The sequence below is a fragment of the Lepidochelys olivacea genome (assembly GCF_965140295.1).
Source record: "Lepidochelys olivacea isolate rLepOli2 genome assembly, chromosome: 11".
NCBI classification, from domain to species: domain Eukaryota; kingdom Metazoa; phylum Chordata; order Testudines; family Cheloniidae; genus Lepidochelys; species Lepidochelys olivacea.
The window spans coordinates 61,319,096-61,337,960 of NC_140421.1; the positions used below are offsets into that span (position 1 = coordinate 61,319,096).

At 42.8% G+C, this 18,865-nt stretch overlaps 1 protein-coding gene across 5 annotated transcripts in view; it reads right to left on the minus strand.

Annotated features, from left to right (window-relative positions):
• Positions 1–3,578: 3,578 nt before the first annotated feature.
• Positions 3,579–18,865, minus strand: part of RAPH1 (Ras association (RalGDS/AF-6) and pleckstrin homology domains 1) — a 159,273-nt gene continuing 143,986 nt past the window's right edge. For all 5 annotated transcript variants that reach the window (XM_084642613.1, XM_084642612.1, XM_084642611.1 and 2 more), the window contains one exon: positions 3,579–13,909. In XM_084642613.1, the coding sequence (XP_084498739.1) occupies positions 11,954–13,909 (1,956 nt within the window). In that variant the 3' untranslated portion in view covers positions 3,579–11,953. The remainder of the gene's footprint in view (positions 13,910–18,865) is intronic.

Consider the following 18,865-nt stretch of genomic DNA (forward strand, 5'->3'; position numbering starts at 1 on the left):
AAGTGTGGCAAATTCAGGGGCATCTCCTCTCTCCCATGTAGGTCTCAGGTTACCCCTGCCACTTGCTTACTTCCCCTGAGCCTGGAAGTCCCCCTCTTTTCTCACTCACAGTCCCTCATTACGGGCCAGGCTGTGATCTGCTCTGCACAGGGAAATGGGAATAGTTGCCAACCAAACTTGTTTGCTGTTCATAGTCATAGGAAAACCCCTGATGTTGACAGCCTGTGACACCTGGGCTGAAGCACGCTGATAGGCCTGTCTCATCGCTTGCTGGTGTGTTTTTTGGGGTGGGGGGGGAGGAGGTGCTCTTCACACAGCACAATTTGTTCAGTGAGGAACGCTCACCTTCTGCCAGAGGCACCAGTTTTCACAATGTGGTAAAATAAACCCTGCCCTTTGATGCGGAGTCCAGTCCTTAGGGGCTTTTCTGCTGTGTGCCAGTGGAGAGTAGGATCTACTCTTCCTGAAGGGCTTTGTTTCCAGTCTTAGCCTGCTGCCCTAACATGAAAGCAGAACATGATTGAGAGGGTTCCCCTACAGAAGCAGGGGCTGTGAAATTGGGGTACTGTATACGTTGAAAATTACTTATAGCCCTGCCCCCCTGGGAGCAGAACAGGGCATGTAAGAAATGGGGCTGAGTGATGGATTAGGTTCTAAGCTGTGAATATTGAAGCCCTGTGCTCAGGTAATCACTGGTAGCTGGTTTCCAAATGAAGGAAGCAGCACTGTAGGCATACTTTGGCCATAGCAGTTTTTGAAAACCTGAGCTCTAGGCAGAGTACAGGGGAAAGCACACAGCTGTTGCATTTGCCAAAGGGGTAATCTTGTTTCATGCCTCTAGTATTTGGAACCAGCCAAAACCAAATTCTGAGGGTGGGCGATTAAGAGTCCAAATTTCCTGCTCCTGCAGCCTAATGCTGAATTTGATGTAATTACATGTTTCTGGATAGTGCTCTAATACACAGTGGAAAAAATAATGCAAGATTTTTTTTTTAATATTCAGTAGCTGAACTCACTAGTTCCATGGTCCTAGTGCTTTATTTTGAAACTCCAAAAATAATAGTGCACCCCAGCCCCATCTTTGGGAAGATACTTGAAAGCTAAATCACAGACCATGGGCCACCTCTGCTTTCATTTGTGTTCTGTGCAACTTCCATGGCCAAAAGTGGAGTCTAAGGGTACAGTAAACATGCTGATTCTATTAGCACATTGCACTGTTGCTCTTACAAGGCACATGTCACAACAGGGTGTTTGATAAAGCCTCTGGGACAGGCTGTTAAAAGGTAGCCTTTCAACCCACCTCCTGACTCATTAATACAGGACTTTGCTGAGAGGGGGGCAGCACATTTTTTGGTTCATATTGATAACCTCTGGAAAAAAAAAACAGAGCTGTGTACAAATTGGTTTCAAGGTTAAGCGCTGACCTCATCTGAGATTTGTGAAGAACAAGTGCTTATTTTCATCTTTGAAGCGTGTCTTTTGCAACGTGTAAGGACACGTGGTTGCTATGAATTCTCTGGAAAAACATCACTGTCCTCTTGTTCCTGTACATTTTTTTCTTCAAAAAACAAAACACCCACTTTGGCTCAGTCTAATAAGCAATTTTTGGCTCTGTGGCTGATTTACTCAGAGCCTCCACTCTGCTATTGAGTTTGGTGAAGTAAGTTACAAAACATGCAGGACTCAGGGGAGTTGCATGCCGCCGGAAAACAGTTCCTGGGTGTGTACCATTCAAACCACCTTCCACTGATTGGGGAACATTAATTTTTTAAAATTTTTTAATTGTACTTGGAACTAACTGTTGCTGTGTACTAAACCCTCTTGTAACAAGTCCTGAATAAAAACACAAAGCACACATCCAAGTGTCCTGTGAATATACCGCTTCTGTAACACTTCATGGGTTAATGACAATTGCTGGCCAGCGAATAATGGGCATAGACAGACGAGAGTCGGTCACACAGCTGCCAGCAGGCTCTCAGGTGGACATACTGCGAGAGATCAGAGCTATCTCCACTGCATCATTAACTAGACACATGCCTACAGCATGTCAGCTGCTGTGTGTTAACGATTTCTAAGGTTTGACTAATAGGGTTCATTTTTTTTCCAGCCTTCCACTTCAGTGCTTCACAGAGGTGGGTAAAATCACATCAGAGGCACCACCTCCCTAATCCCATAGCCAACTCTCACTTTCCCTTTTGCACAGGGGCAGCGTTGACGTCAAGAAGTAATTCATGATTCAAATTCTTCCCTTGCCCTGGATTAAGACAGTGTTGCTAGGCACCAGTCCCCCATAGTCCTATCTTAAAGTGGAAACAGAAACAGCTGTGCTAGCAAGAGGAGCTGTGTTCCTACCCTCTCCTTTAGTTGGAGATGCATGGAAGCTGGCACAAACCCATCCCTGCCTAGCATTTGCGACTAGGGCCACAGACTAACCTAAGTCAAGCAAACCCAACAGTCTTGCTGCACCTGTTCTTAGAAGCAGCATGTAAAAGCAACTGAAGGGGATGGTGGCGGGAGGTTCTGTAGCTCAAGCAGCAGGGCTAGGCCATATCTGGGATGTAAGAACTTCCCTGTTAGTGGCCACAGAGGAACAGCAACTCCACTCTGTGTTGTATGCCGGGGGAAGAGCATCTTTCTTGAACACCAGCCCTGCAGTGCCACATGGGGAAGCCCCAACCCCAAAGGTACCTAATTTGCATTACAAAAACTTTAAAAACTTGTCTTTACATCACCATACACTAGGCCTCCTTGCTCAAGGCAGATAGCATACAACAATGTGGTGCTCTGTGCAGTTCACAGAAGAGTGCCATGTAGACAAGCCCTGACACTCTCTCCGTTTGGTTCTGTTAGAGCAGGGTGCCCAGCGTATGGTCCACCAGAACATAAGACCTGGAGCCTGCTTCAACACAATATGCTAATGGCTTATTCATTAGCATTTTGTCATCATATTTACATCATTATCAAGTACGTTAATATACTCTACTGTACAGAGAAATAACCTGTCTAAATACACACAAAACAAGCTGAACTTTAAATCAATGCAGGTGACTTTAAATCTTATTAAATACTTAGAATCTGTCTGGCCCAGACCAGGTTGTGTGGCCTTCCTGTGTGACCAGCTTGAGACCACAATGCTAGAGCCAGATTCTCGACTCACAGGCCAGGCACCGCTTGGCGCAGGGCACAGGTGCAGAAACATGCCTGAAGCAAAGGTGGCGGATTGCAGGAAACCTCAACCTCATTTGTCTCAGGCTGTGAAACCGGCAGTGCTCAATCTGAGCTTCAACGTGAGTCCAGCTGCTTTATTAATAGGGGCATTCTGTAGAAGTGCAGTATTTTTCCAATGTATTTCTAGTAAGGAATGATAAGGGTACATAACATTTCTAGGACGCAGACAAGAATGAGCCAGTTTGAGGCCTTATTTCATTTCAGACCAAACCAGAGGATTTAGTTTATACTACCAGAACCTGCTAGTCCCATGAAAGCCTGGTTGGTATGTCTACCTTCACTCCAGCAAGGCACATTATAATCTCATAAAAACATAAAATGGCAAGACAGGGAAAATAAAACAGAAAGCATTAAATTTAACTACATCTTTATTGAATTGTGCATATTCTATTGTATAATGAGCTATAGTGGGTACTTTATAATGCAGTATTTCTTTTGTCCTCTCCCATGCTTAAAAAAGTATATTTATACATATATTTATATATATTTATAACATGGCAAAGCTCCCCCCAACCTGAAATTGTCAGAGTTTCAAAGAGCCTTGTTTTTTGTTTTGAAAGGGGGGTGGGGGAGCAGTCCCATTCAAAGATAAAATGTGCAATTTGTTTTAAAGCAGTAAACATATTAATGTATTTACAGCACATTCAGCACAAGCTTGCTGCACAGACAAATCATTGTAATATTTTCTTACATGTGCATCTCCACTATTATAAAGGACACCATCAGTGGCTGCTAACAGTTAGTGAAAGCCATGAAACAAGGGGTGATGTTCCAGTTAATGCTTGTTCCATGGCAGTTCAACAGACAGAGTTAGTTACAACTTATGACGAAGCAGACAGGAAAACCAACCCCATTTTGTTTTCTGTTTAAATACAAACTCTATCCCACTGCAGCATACGAACTACTCACCACTGCAGCAGAAGACTGAGGAAGCAAATTGCTTAGAGTGTTTTACTACATTACATTATTTTTCCTGAATGGTGAGATGGGGACTTAATGTGTCTAGATCAGTGGTTTTCAACTTGTGGTCCACAGACTGTAAGGGGTCTGTGAAATGTGACTATGAAAATAAAGTTTCAGATCCCAGAGAACGCATTCTGTTCTGATCTATCAAAAGTACATGAATAGCTCCCCCTGCAGGTCAGCCCACAGAAGCCCACAGTTTAGCGCCCTTTCTCCCGCTGTGTCAAATGCTGTGCCTTGCACCTGCAACACGGATTGAATGCTTTTCGGTCAGTTTCCAGTCTGACTTCTACGGTAGGGGTGTGTGGACCAGAGGTTGAATTTCCAAAGGGGTTCGCACCTTTGGTCCGCAAATGAAAAAAGGTTGAAAACCACTGTTCTAGATAATTATTACACTACAAATGTGCAACAGCATCTACTCCACAGGGGCACAAGCCTGCCACCTCTTGCAAAACACCTGCCTTATCTCTTCATGCTGTACATTGGCACCTGTTGATTTCTTTAATTTAGCTGCACCCCAACTCCTACATGCTCACTCTCAAGAACGAAGAAAGCAGGTAATGGCGACATCTTTGGTAGACAGCGGTGTAATCGCAAAGAAGTGTAGCTAGGGCAGTGGTGGGTAAGAGACTCTCACAGTAGAGGAAAAGGTCAATTCTCCTGCCTTCTGAAAGTATACTCAGGACTTCAAATACCTGGCAGAAGCACTGTTGCATCCACCTGCGATGGAGCTGAAATTGTAGTCCCAAAAAGGGGTTTTACATTTTATACTAGTAGTTCCTTATCTCAGGAACACTATTTACAAGTCATTCACTAGATATTACAGTACTGCACCCCAAACCAAGGGGGGAATTTGGGTTTGGGTAATTGACAGTCTTTCCGCCCAGTCTCTGCTGCATCTCCTCTCAAGCGCCATACACAGGCCTGGTGGATGCTGTGGGTGTTTAGCACCTATTCCCTCCACCCCCAACCCCAGAATTAGGCCCTGTGTGAATCCAGACAGACCATTACTGGTTCCATTCTCTGCGGTGTTTTTTATTTAAATATACAAGGAATAAATGTATTTACAGTACTTATTTCTCTCTTCAAAGCTTAACGAAGTTTGTAATTCATGAGATGGAACATAATCAGCAGAACCCTTTGCTCTCAGCACTTGGTACCATGTAACTTGTTATTGGAATGCTTTGCTGTTTATTTGCCCCCCAAATGAAAAGACTTGAAAGGGAAATGGCAAGTCACTTTACAACAAAAATGTACATGTTATAAATAAAAGCTTTACAGACAGGAACCTTCAGGGCTGAAACATTTCAAAGGAAACATTTCCCCCAAAGTGTTTGCCACCCATCTGCTCTACAGCATCCTCCTAATTTGAGAACATCAGGAACTGAAAATGAATAAAGAGAAGTATGAGAGACTATTTTCACTGTCCAGGCCGAGGGAAATCGCACCCTCCCCCGCAACATAAAATAAAAAGCGACGTAAAATATTTAAAATCACTTCAATGTTAATATGCTAGAGTATTAGTAACAGTAGAGGAACATTGCTTAAATTACTAACATGTACCCTTCAAAGAAGAAAAAAAACAGACAGATTATTTGGGTCTTTATCTCAGGTTATGGCTGGCTGTTGAATTAGCGTTTATAGTATCAAAACTCTGAATAGTTGAGATTTCAGCAAATTCAGTTTTATGGAAAAGAAAAACCTGCATGCTGAACATTTGTGAAGTTGCAAAGAAGATTTACAGAGGGAGTTGCAACAACCCCAATGTAAATTTATAAACAAGTGTTCTTGGATTTAATTTTCAGGAGAACTAAAAGATCAACTAGAACATATCATGGTCAATTTCACGCAGAACTCCAGCTCAAATGGGAGTTTTGCTCCATCAAGGACCAACACACTTCAGCTCTATAAAACCAGTCCTGCAAGCTGATGTGCGTACTCAACTACCATGGAACATACCACTGTGATCAGCTAGTCTGACCTCCTGTATATCACAGGCCCTAAGACTTCCCTGAACTAATGCCTGTTTGAACAAGAGCCTACAAATATAAAACATTCTGTTCCGAGTCATCCCACTGCAAATCCAGAGCAACGGCATTGATTTCAGTGGAGTTACTCTGGGTGGAGTGGTTGTATCACGCAATAATCATTTAGATTCCTGTATGTTAGGGCTGCATAAAAAACAACCTAACAGGACAGCGTCAGCTTCAGCTGCATGAAAAACAATTTCCCCTTGTCACTCGCTAATAGAATAGGGCTCTTTGCAGTTTTCTGTAACAAGTGGGGAAAATCATTTTTCCTTCTAGTGCTGAACCTGCACTTTCACTTCTCTTCTCATGGAAGAAAATAGTTTCAATCCAGACTGAGGCTGACTGTTCTTGGATTTAATGTCACCTATGGGCACTGAGGTAAAAAGATGAAAATAGCTTCTTATTGTGCAACGCGAGAACATTCAAGCACTAGACACTAAAGCAATTTCAAAACTACACTGGGCCGAGAATTGTTTACATTCCTTTTTCTCTGTTCTGAAACCTAGGTGACAGTCTACTTTTAGCGGGTTTTCTTCTGCGCTGCACTACAAATAGTGATCATGCTCTCTGGGCACATTATGGAGGTGCTCTCTACCTTTGCAGACCTGCACATATTCAGCGCAGTCAGTTGACAGAGCTCAAATGTTCCTCTGTGGCAAAACAACAGCGTTTTACAAGCAAAGCATTACCAAGGAGACAGCGCTTGTGTTTGGATGATCAGTGCTCTCCAATTTCATGGTGAAGGGCAATGTTCTCCTACTCGCTAGAGGACATCAGCAAAACACATCAGCTATTCCTCCAATCTACATGTAAACTCATCCTGGAAAGTGTGCAATTCCACACTAAGCTATTTTAAAACACCTGCATTTCAATAACTGTTACAATCTTTATTCAGAGGTGATCAACGATATGTTAAAAGTACTTTTTGCAGTTAATTGACGGACTATGAAATTAAGCCTGGTCGATCTTTCTAAAGTAACTGAGTCCTAGCAAAATATACCACAGGACTAACTATGGCTCCTGTTGCAATTAAAACAGAGACAGAAATTTAGCTGGGTGGCCCTTGGTGATCATGAAGCAGCACCAGGATAACTTTCTCCCAGGTGAGCAATGGGATGGGCCAAGTCTGTGTTTTGGAGTCATCGTAATTTACCCTGAAGTAGCTCCCTGGTTTTTGGTCCTCCACTGGCTCTGTTTCAATACACGCTTGGCTTTTTACTTTCTTCTGACTGAAGATGTTTGGATTGAATGAATTCTGCCCCCTTCTCCTAGGCTGTGGCACTTAGTAACTAGTGGTTGCTACTTGCTCTGACAACATTAGAAGGGATAATCAAACTTGGCTCCAATTCCTCTTATTTCTTGTTTTACAGAGCTATTCACTAGTCCTCTCTTCTCTTTCCCCCACTTACTTTCTGACCTCATCAATTCTCACTGTACTTATTCTGATGCCTCAGACTTGCCATTTAGCCCTAGAGTTCCACCTTGTCCCAAACATAAGAGAAATCTAGCGGGCTGTCACTGTGTTATATGTTCATGTCACTCCACCTCCTTCACGCAGTGATTTCTTCCTGCCTATTTTGTGTTTCTCAGTACTGACATACAGTAGGCGCATCAGTCAGCTAACCTAAAAGCATCACTGCCTGGCTTTGCTGTATTGAAAACACCTCTGTCCTGTCTTGGCTGGCTTAGGTTTAGCAAAATTATCTGAAAAACACACCCCACCTTTTATTCTCACAACAATTCCAGTCTCTCAGGCAGCTGCAACTCCAAAAGCACCTTGCAGACCCATCAGTGTTTTCTGATCGAAATTTTTTTTAAATAAAAAGGGCTTCAGATTCTAAATCATTAACAACATACACAGGCTGACTAGAACATTCACATTTTCTTACAGGATATCGTTTTCTCTTGTGCTTCCATACTAGGCTCTATGGTAGGGCTTATGTTTCTCCTTTAAGACTTCTGAAAATACTGTTTTACATATTCAAACACTAATTAGTTTCCACAACACCCTGGTGAGGCAGATAGGAGTTATCCCCATTTTCCAGATGGGAAAATAGGTATAGAGAACATCACAACAGGTTACGGAATGCAGCTCTGGGATCAGCTGCTCTTGCAAGAGAAAAAACATTCTGAGTGGAGGTCCTAGCAAGTGGTAAATATTTGTTTAAAAGTAATTTAAACGACACCTGTATTATGTTGTTAATGTGGGATCAAACCATCTGTTCCATTTGTCTAAAGTATGGCTTTTCAGCTCCAAGGTGCTATGCTGACTCAATCCAAAAGGAATTATGGTCAATATTCTTTGCAGAAACTAACTTCTCGCTATGAGAGAGGGGGGAAGCAAAGGGGTTAAAAGAGAGGGAAGAAACGGGGCAATTTCCAAATCAACATGCAGGGAGAAAATTACTTGCAAACAAGGCTTATATATTTGAACACTAGAAAAGAACAGCAAATAAGCTGGAAAAGCAAGTTACCATCAGGATTCTCAAGGTTTGCAATGGCAACCAGGTTTTTTAATTTTTGCCACCCTGTGGTCTAGTTTCAGTATGCTGCGATGAGAGCATTGCAGCCACTTTTTACTACTTAGCTTGTACCAACATTGGACTGGGGATAAACACTAGCAAAGACTACAGCATCTTGAAGTTGAGTTTTGCCAAGAACACAAATGCTGAAAAACAAGGGGTGGGAAACCCAGAACTCAAGGAGAAGCTTCAAAAACCCCACCCCCCAGGGACACTATTTTAAAAGAGAACTGCATCTTTTGGTTTATATAACTCATGCAGGTACAGAAATAAAATACATGGGAACTGTGGAAATTCGTTGCATTAACATTTCTTCAAAGACACAAAAGGTTGTCGGATTGCCCAAAGCTAACAAATAACAAAAAGATTAATTCCTGTTCCCTGGATGACACTCACTCTTTTTGCTGCAAATATGGAGTTCTGTTTTCTGACTTCCAGCAAACTGTTCAGTGGCCTGCATTAGTGAGAACAGATTCATGGTCCCATGGGAAACAAATATTAGACAAATGAACTTGATCATAGGAAAAGAACAATTCTCATCTGCCTTTAAAGAAATTGCATTCAAGACATTCCTCTGCCATAATTACGAACAAGTGCAGATCCCAGAGGCACCTACATCAAATGAACAAAAGGAAGAATGATCAGGCTGACACACGCCAGTGGAGTTATTAAGGGGGAGGGGAGGATGAAGATAAAAGAATTAACTGATTTAGCTCCCAGAGAACATGGGTACACACTGGCAGTGATCAGTAGGTAAACTTATCCATAAAAACTATGAGGCTAGAATTCCTACCTGTGCACCTTTAACTCCACTGGAAGGTGTGAGATCGAGGGCCAGCATACAGTACAAGCAGCAGAAGGAACAACGTAGAAAATTACAGCACCCATTAATTGTCGCATAGTTCAACGATCTTGTTACTAAGACACTAATCCGCTAACTGAGCATGCTTAAAATCAACAATGCCAATGCTTTTAAGGACACTTTATAAGCACAAAAATAGAAATAAAACTTTTGTGAACAGTTTGAAAGATACAAAAAAGTGCCTTTCCACAGCAGTGCTTTAAAAATGCACACAATGGTATAGTCTTATTGCTCAAATAAACTACTCTAAAATATTACAACGATTTCCAGGAGCCGCTGAAGTGGGTTCAGAATCATACGAAACAGGTCAGCAGCACACATTTTCTCTTTTCACAATGCACTTATATAACACTGTACAAGTACAGATGTTTTGTGACCACTTCTTTCCGAGTCAAACACTCATTTCCTCACGTGATTATGACACTTGCAAAAGGGGGGAATGCTGCAACGATGCTTCTCACATCGACGAGCCCAAATGGCAAATATTCTCTCTCACCAAATATTAGTTTCTACTGTATCGACACACGTGATCTATTGCAGCGTTGCTTGTGATTTCTGGGCTGCTTTCTTGGTTTCGAAAAAAATGAGAGCATTTATTTTTGAAGGGGAAAAAAGGGTAAAAATCTGACCACCCCAATCTTGATCGTGTCCCTTTAGTGATCAGGGAAATTCACAAACGAGCACGTTAACGTACAGTGCTGATATTGGCATTATTTGACAACGTACACTGTGCTGCATGTGCACGAGACGCGAGGTCGCTCATACTAACTATACCACCATATCACGATGCCCGGGTAAGACTGCACAGTCAAAAACTAGCAGATTACAAGAAAAAGGATTCTGTTATTTTGACCTTATGGTTGTAATCAGCAGCAAATAAATAACAAATCAAATAAAGTATTCTATTTCCACCTAATAAGGCCCCTGATGCTCTAACTGGATTCCTAACAGATTTTATCAGCTCCCAAATTATATATTTTTTTCAGTCATCTTCCATGACTGCCAGAAGTGCAATTTGTTAATTAATAGGCTTATGCATTCGTTGCCGTCTCAAAAGGTCAAAGAAAACGGGTTACCAGCTATTTGTGGGCTGAAATTACCACTCCCATCCCTCCCTCCCCAAATGAAAGCTTCTAGCTCACAGCTGGTGCATTACAAACAATACTTCCTTAAAGGGTTCTCAGCCATTTTTTGTAAAGATAATTCATCTCTTCAGGCACAGATAAGGTGAGCATCTATATATGGTGTGTGCATGGGGCAGAGAGTACTACTGAATACAGAAACATACCTGTATTTTCAATAAGATGTACACATGTATTGATGATGTATCACATGACACATCGTTAAGCCTTTGGTGCTGGGCAGCAGAGCCTCCCAATGTGTCAAAGTAAGGAACTGTGGCCCAGCAATGAGTGTAGGAGCTCCAGACAGCTCTCACAATGAGTTAACATATCATTTCTCCTTATCAGTACAAATAAGCTACCAGGCTTCTTACCACGTTAGAATGCGTATTGGATTGGAATAATATAAATGTATCCCACTTACTGTACGGACAAAGAACTTGGAGCTGAGAGTGGTTTTCAACTATTTGGAGGGGAGGATCTTTATAGTATAAATATATTTCACTCCAGCCCATATTTTTTTATATATAAAGTTTTTTTGTTGTTGCTCAAAATGTATTTATTTTCAGTAGTATTAGGACCAGAATGTTTTGGTAATGTTGTGTCTGTATTTTCACTCAATTGACAAGGTACAGATACTGACAGAATGCTTCAGTGCTGTACCATTTACCCGTCACAAACTGCCAAAAGATGCTTTTCTGATTTAAAGTGCCCCCTACATCTTCATCTTCATGTAAAGGTTTGACTGGTTAGAGTCCAATTCCTAGTAATATATACGTCAGTGGACTGAAACAATAAATATAGATCTACAAAAACATTCTGGTTATCTTCTATAACTGCAACGTAATATATCACAATCTATTATATAACTACATTTATAATACATGCACAAACATCTCTCACATGGACAGACACTACAAAAAATTATTTTTTTCTTAAATGCAGAAAAAAGTAAGAAAGGTTTTTGGTCCAATCCATATGAAGGATAAAAGACATTGCAAGGGAGAGGACAATGCCCTTCCACCCCCTTGAAATAATCAAACCCAAACCCTCAAACTTTTTGGACTAGGTCTGAAAGGGAATGCATACAGTTACCCTTAGTGACAGTGGCAGACCACGTCTTGATCATGTTATCGCACAAGTCACATGTTCTCTCTCTACACAAAGTACAGATCTGCTGATTGTAGAATTGACTGAAAGTCACGCAAAATATAGTTCACCTAATGATTACCAGTCCCTAGAAAGCTTGGTGTTCTGATCCCTTTTGGGAGGAGCAGGTGGTGGCCCCCTCCGCAACGTTGCATAGCCTGATATATGACTGCCTCCATAGCTGCCAGTCTTTTGCTGGTCCGCAAGCAGTTCCGGTGGGGGTGGAGGCAATGCCATGTCATCCATCGTGGCAGTCGGCTCTATTCTGGATACACGGGAAGAAGAGAGGGAGCCATGCCGAGTGATGGACTTACGCTGCAGAGTCCTGTTTAGGTCTGCCAGGAAGCCAGGCTGAACACTAAGGCTGGACTTGGGCGAGGTGGGCACTTGTGGACTGACTGGCCCCTGTGATTCCATGATTTCGGCCTGTGTAAGCCGGGTGCTGTCATTCCGCTTGGGACGTGTGGGTGGAGGGGCTTTTTTCACTGATGATTTGGACCAGGGCTGAGGCTGGGGATTAACAACAGCAACTTTTGGAGAGGTGCTACCTGAAAACAGAGCTGGGATCTCTACTGGTGGTAAAGGCAGATCTATTTCTGGTGGAGGTGGCGGAAAGTCCGAATCGGATGGAGGAGAAGGAAATTCTACCATGGGATCCCTCCCAGGCACTCCTACTGCAGGTGCCGTTGCTGAAATACCTCCTTGCTGAAGAACTATAGGCAGATTCACGCCAGAAAGATTTAGCTTTCCTGGCTTTGGAGGAGCTACAGGAGGAGGTGGAGACTCCTTGGAAGGAGATCCCGAAGGCTCTGGTGGATGTGCAAATTTGCTGACAAGGCTGTCCACCGAAGGTCTCTTAGATTCATGGTACTCAGCAGAGCTGCTGGATTTGATGCTGGAGTTTCGTTGAGGGGTTGGAGGTGGTTTCTTCCCTCCAGGACTTGAGGTCTTGCTGGCCTTTTTGACTGGAGATCCCGCCTTGTCCGGGGCAGGAGAAACTGCAGAGGGAGCTGGGGAAGGTGGCGGAGGAAACACTAGGCAGCTCTCAGGTGGAGGAGGAGGAAAATCAGGAGACGGAGCAGAGGTGGGCTGCCACTTGGGCTTTGCTTTCACTGCTGGGGGAGACTGTGGTGCCCCACTGACTGGGACAGGCTTCAAAGGCTGAGGCTCTGTGGCTGGAGGGGTCGGGGGAGGGGGAAACTGACTGGCGATCTGCTTCACCACAGACAGCACAGGAGACTGCGGGGACGGGGGAGGTTTAACAGAGAAACTCTGCTGTTTTGGTAAGGTGGGTGGGGGAGTAGGCCCCGGAGGAACAGGTGTTGGTGGAGGAACTTGGGAAGCTGTGAAATTTGGCTGTTTTTTTATTGCAGGAGGAGGGGGAACGGGCCCCGGTGGCGGGATGTGGGTCACCATGGGCGATGCCGCCTTTGCGCTCACCTGCGTGGGGACAGGCAGGAGGGGTTTAGGAGGGGCTGGGGGGGGAGGCACTGCAGGCACGGGGGGAGGGAGAGGGGGTGGTGATGATGCAGCAGTGGGAGTAACGTTCTGTGGAACCTGATGGATTTTGAGAGGGGGGGTTGGGGGCGTGAATGGTGGCACCGACGGGGTGCAGGGGTTTGGTTTCAGCTGTGCCATAGCTGATCCAGGGGTAGGTGGAGGAGGGGGCGGGGGAGGAGGGGGAGCCACCAACATGGGCATCTTTCCCAGTGTTGGGGGTGGTGGCGGCATTTGCTGGGTGATGGGGGGAGGTTTAAAGAGAGGCCCAGCATGCTGGGAGGCATTCTGCAGCCTCGTGATCGTGCTGTACTTGACAAACAGGGGGGCCGCTGAGCCGGTTGAAGGCGTAGACTGGCTGGGAAGAGGCGGCGGAGGCGGTGGGGGAGGGGGTGGTGGGGGTGGGGGCGGTGGCGGTGGGGGTGGTGGAAGGGGAGGCGATGGCTGAGAAGCTGTGTATGGGGTAGCCACTTTAATTTGTGGGGACATGGCAGGTGCAAGTGAAGTGAAGGGTCGGCTCACAGACTCCATTTTGGCCTAAAAGACGGCGAGTTTAAAAAAAAAAAAAAAAAAAAAAAGAGAGAGATTAAGAGAGGGTACAAAGGCAAGTTCTAAATGTTTGTCACTGAAAAAGAAAGATGCAGACTACAGCATGCAGGAAACATAAGCACAATGATGCAGCAGAAGGAAATTCTGAACACGGACAAGATGGAGGAACTGGAGTGTGCTCATGGAGGGGATGGGGTGGAGATGGAGTCTCACAGGGACGGAGTGCTAGGGTTACTCAACTATATGCCTGAACAATCGGAGGAGATGGACTGTAGCTGAAATTTTCTGATCAGACAGCAGTGCAAGGGGCGGCAGGTGCAACACTCTTGCCGTTGTGGTTGGGTGTTTAGCGCATACAGAAGTGAGGCCATGCCCCCGCGGAGATTCCTGGGGGCAGACCTCTGTGCCCATGCAGAGTCCCAGTAACGTTCATGGGATTCCAGATGGGTGTAAGGGACGTACCCAGGGAGATTCCCCTTGCAGAACTGAGCCCTTAGAGAGGAAGCCATGCAGAGTAAGAGACACTGCAGATGTCCATTCAGGTCTGTAAGACTGAATTTGGACCAGGCTCACACGAGGCTTTCAAGAGCACCTGTCTTTCCATGATCTCGAACTACATCAGGGAATGCTATCGTTTTATGTTAGCTGTGGTGATGGCATTATGTTGCTAATGTTTTGATACATGGAAGCCTAAAAATATTCTGAGAAGAGTGCAGTACACTGCAGGAACAAACTCCACACGCTGGTACATCATGGAGACATTTTCATCCAACATGCACTGAAGTTCAACAATGCAGAGAGAAAAGGGGAATTTTATGGAAAAATCCTCAAACATTCTGTATAAAATAATAAAGAAATTGATACACAAAAATTGTATTGGTAAAGAACAGCTAGACATGCAACTGAACATAACACAGAGAGAGAGAGAGAGCTGGGATGAAAAGAAATGGGTTGAGAGAGGAGGGAATACTGCATTCTACAATCCAGCCAATTCATTTGGGTTTATTCAGTAGCATTAGGGTTAAAGCTTTTTAAATTGTAAATCTAAATTTTTGTTAAAGCTTAAAGAATATAATTATATTTACTCCTAAGGTTTGTCAACACCACATCCTCCTTATAACATGGTCCCCCTTTGAGCCAAGCGGTGAGTTTCATGATGATTGTAATAGAAAGCCTTCTTTGTAACTGATGCCAAAACCAGCCTACTAGAATGGACATCCACAGTTACTAAACATTTTATTAGGACACATTTTGTCAGTGCCACTATATATGACTAGCTAACTTATATGAAAATGTTTGCATATCAATTTGTTATAAGGGCCAATACATGGATAGTACTATATCTACTCTTCATTTGACTGAGAGCAAACTGAAATATTAACTTATAATGAAATAGATCAGACTGAAATAGAATAACTTATAATGAACACAGCGTGTGCCTCTATTTGTCAAAGTAAGCTAGTAAGGCAAGGAATTGGACAAAACCCTGGAGCAATTCAGCAAGTTCAAAAGAAAGATTAAGATCTCTGAAAAGGGTTAGTTGCCAAGATTCGAGTAATATCAGTCACTCAGGTTAATGTGCTTTCAAAATAGCCCCTGACCTTAATTCTGCCCTGTATAAGGCATGCCGGGCACGCAGACCTTAGCTGTGCTGGGCTTCACGTTTGACACCTGAGACAGTGAGGCAACAGGAGAAACACAAGGAGCATCAAACACAAAGAGGGCGACAGAAGCATAACAAGCACGCATCAGTGCATGGCAGGGTTTGCAAAGACTGGGAATTAAAGACTACATGCGAGGTTGGTCTGTGACCCAGTTTGTCTTGTCATTTAAAAACCACATTCTGAACTCTCCTTTTGGCTTTTTCTTTTGTATTGCCATCCTGGCTATATTTAAAATTGGAAAGCTGCTGGTAAACTAAGTAAATAAAAAGACCAACCTAAACAACACTGTGTTTGGTGTCCTGTACTGTACTGAACTGGTTAATAAAATATTATTTGGCGGATATACAAGTCTAATTATTCAGAAATACAGAATCATTCATTTGCTCCAACTGTATTCTCGAACAGCAATCTTTTTTTTATCAGCAATTAGATTACCATATGGTTTTTGAACATGCTTTTAAAATTTTAGATACAATTAAGCATGAAGAATTTTGCCTGGCATCTAGGAGGGCGATTTTTACACAAACCAATAAACACAAGTAATATTGAGGAAAGGACAAAGAACAATGTCTCTGAACTTTTAAAAATATGCACAATTATTTGTAACACATTACGAAAGTGTGTTCAGCGAAATTTGGTTTCTAAAGGCCTAGAAGATAATTCATTCCGTGTTTAAGATTTTTTTTCTTTTCTCTGAGGCAGTTAAAACTAGCTTATATTTGCAGTTGTTAATTCACAATGGTGAGGTGTATCTTTAGGAATATTTAGAAACTATACCAATGCTATTTATAAGGAGAGAGCAGCTCATAGTTTGTATATGCAATAGCTACACTATTGTTAAAGCATTTTTTGGTGTGCAGAATTACTCTATATGCATGGATCTGGGCTCCCAGAGCACACTGACAAAACACACAAGAACAGCTCCCCTTGCTCCATACAGTGTGTTAATGCCTTTATTAATGTTTTCTTTTCTGGGGCCCCTCCAAGACCTTTTTTGACCTGAAGGATTCTCACTATTCCCTGTCCCTTTACTATTCACAATCTCAAACTTGCATTATGATTCTCCTTCTGCTCAATGGCCAGACTCCCTCTGAGGCGCCTCAGTGTTTTGTCGACTAAAAGATAACCAAGCAATGAAAGGCCTCCTCCCAGCAGAGGACTGGTGACCTAGGAACGAGAGACCAAGCACAAGTCCCATAATGATCCGACTCTGGGCTACAACTCGACTGTCAAGCCAAGCCTCCATTTTCTGAAACTTTTCATCTTGTTTGGTTTCCTTTAAAACCAGCAAACATATTGTGTGGACACTAAGATAAACACTCAGAAGGCACTGCTGGAGTCTAGCCGGTCAATGATCTGCCTGTATCAGGAATGTCTCACTGTGATTGTAACTGCCTCCTCACAGCACCAACATTTCAGCGGCAATATATTCTTCCTCTCCCCCGCCCCCCAAATGTAACTTAATTCTTCTTCTTATCTCCTTAATTCTCGGAGCTCTGGTATTACTGAGGTCAGAGACCCAGACAGGACCAAAATTAGGTACTATAGGCTGTAGTGATTGCTGCAGTTAAGGTTATAACTCAATTCCTCAGCTGTAACCCCTTACACTTAACTTTTTCAAAAATGCACTTTTGAGATAAAACGTCACATACTTTGCATAAGTGCAAAGGTGAACTCTGGACATTTTTAGGGCAATCCATTCACCTGTGTTGGGCAAGTGTGCGAGAAATACAACTTTTCTTGTTTGAAAAAAAGTTGTTCCACTTTTTGTTGCAGACAAGTAACTCAAATTGCTGAATTATAAAACTTTAGTCTTTGTACATGGATAGCCCTTAATAAGGAACTGTCTGAAAAAAATGTGTTTTAAAATTGCTTTAATCAGATCTAGTACAAATTCTCTTAGGTTTTGAGTTGAGCAATTGCCAGTGGCACGATGGAGTTGTAAAAATACAGCATCACAAGTCCACTGTGCTCCAAGGAAATTAAATGCAAAAAACTTTAGTGCTGTAGGAAGTTTTTTCAGGTTTAAAAAAAAATAATCAGGAAATGAAAAGTTACAGTTCTCATAGCAACGTTATCTCGCCCACATTGCATATGCTGTACCAATTCAAGTTTTCAAGGGCAAATGCACTTTTGCACATGCCCAACACCTGATCAGATTATGCAGATCAGGATGACAAATATGGACTGGTACAGGCACACAATGATCAGCTCTTGTGAACTTTTAAAAGTTTGGTCAACAGTAGGCAGAATTTGTTACTACTAGACTAAGTACTGAATGATTAGATTCATACAAAAAATCACCCTCCCCCCATCAAAGACTCTAGATGCTCCGACAAATTATGAAAACGTAAAAGGTATGTGCAGGGTAGATGAGTTAACATTGCTTAGAGAACTATAACTTGTATGTTGCTTAACTTCTGCATATTTGAATTTGCATCAACTTATTTTCTTCATTTAGTTATATATTCCACAACCCACATCACCACTGGAGGACAAAGTGAGATCTGTATGCTTTTTATTTAAGACGTTTCCATTTTGAAAACGTTGCCTTTTGTAAAATGAATTCAGTGTCTGTAACAGATGCAAGCACTGAAGGAAGTAGCCCTAAGCATCTCTCACATTGTCCTGCCAATGTACCTCAACTCTGACCTGACACTGTTAATTCAGATTCTGTGCCCGTTCAGCACCTGGTATCTATGCCAAGACTGCCAACAAAGTCATTCATAGTTGCAATTTTTGTGGTGTGTTCTGTTGTTCACGAGGAATTGCATTAATGGCTTATTTCACAATGGAGGTGTAAAACTTTTGGTTATTACTAACCCACAGCAGACCTGAGCCAGGCAGCCAAGAGTTGAAATCCTTTATACCCATACCAACACCATGAGGCATCCGCTCTCCTCTCACTACCCAGTTACTACTTCTGTTTCGTATTTTGTCTACAGCATATTAAAACGTACTACTTCAACTATCATGGAACCCAAATAAAAGCACCTAGGGGGAATACCAATGGAGCAGATTTCAAAACAGGCTCATGCGTCTGTCTGCTTCTAGCTCCACCTCTCAGCTGTTCACAGCCTCACAATGACAGGACATGACTAGTTTCTTAAGTAAAGAGATCTTCCTGAAAGCATTTCATTCAACTTTTTGGCAGTTAATGTTTTTGCTTGGTCTTTTTTAACATTACTCAGTAGAATTTTTAAGCCACGTCTGTCTTACACCTAATAATTGGAAAATGACTAAAAAACCCGTCAAGCTTCTATGGGCACGTATAAAACCT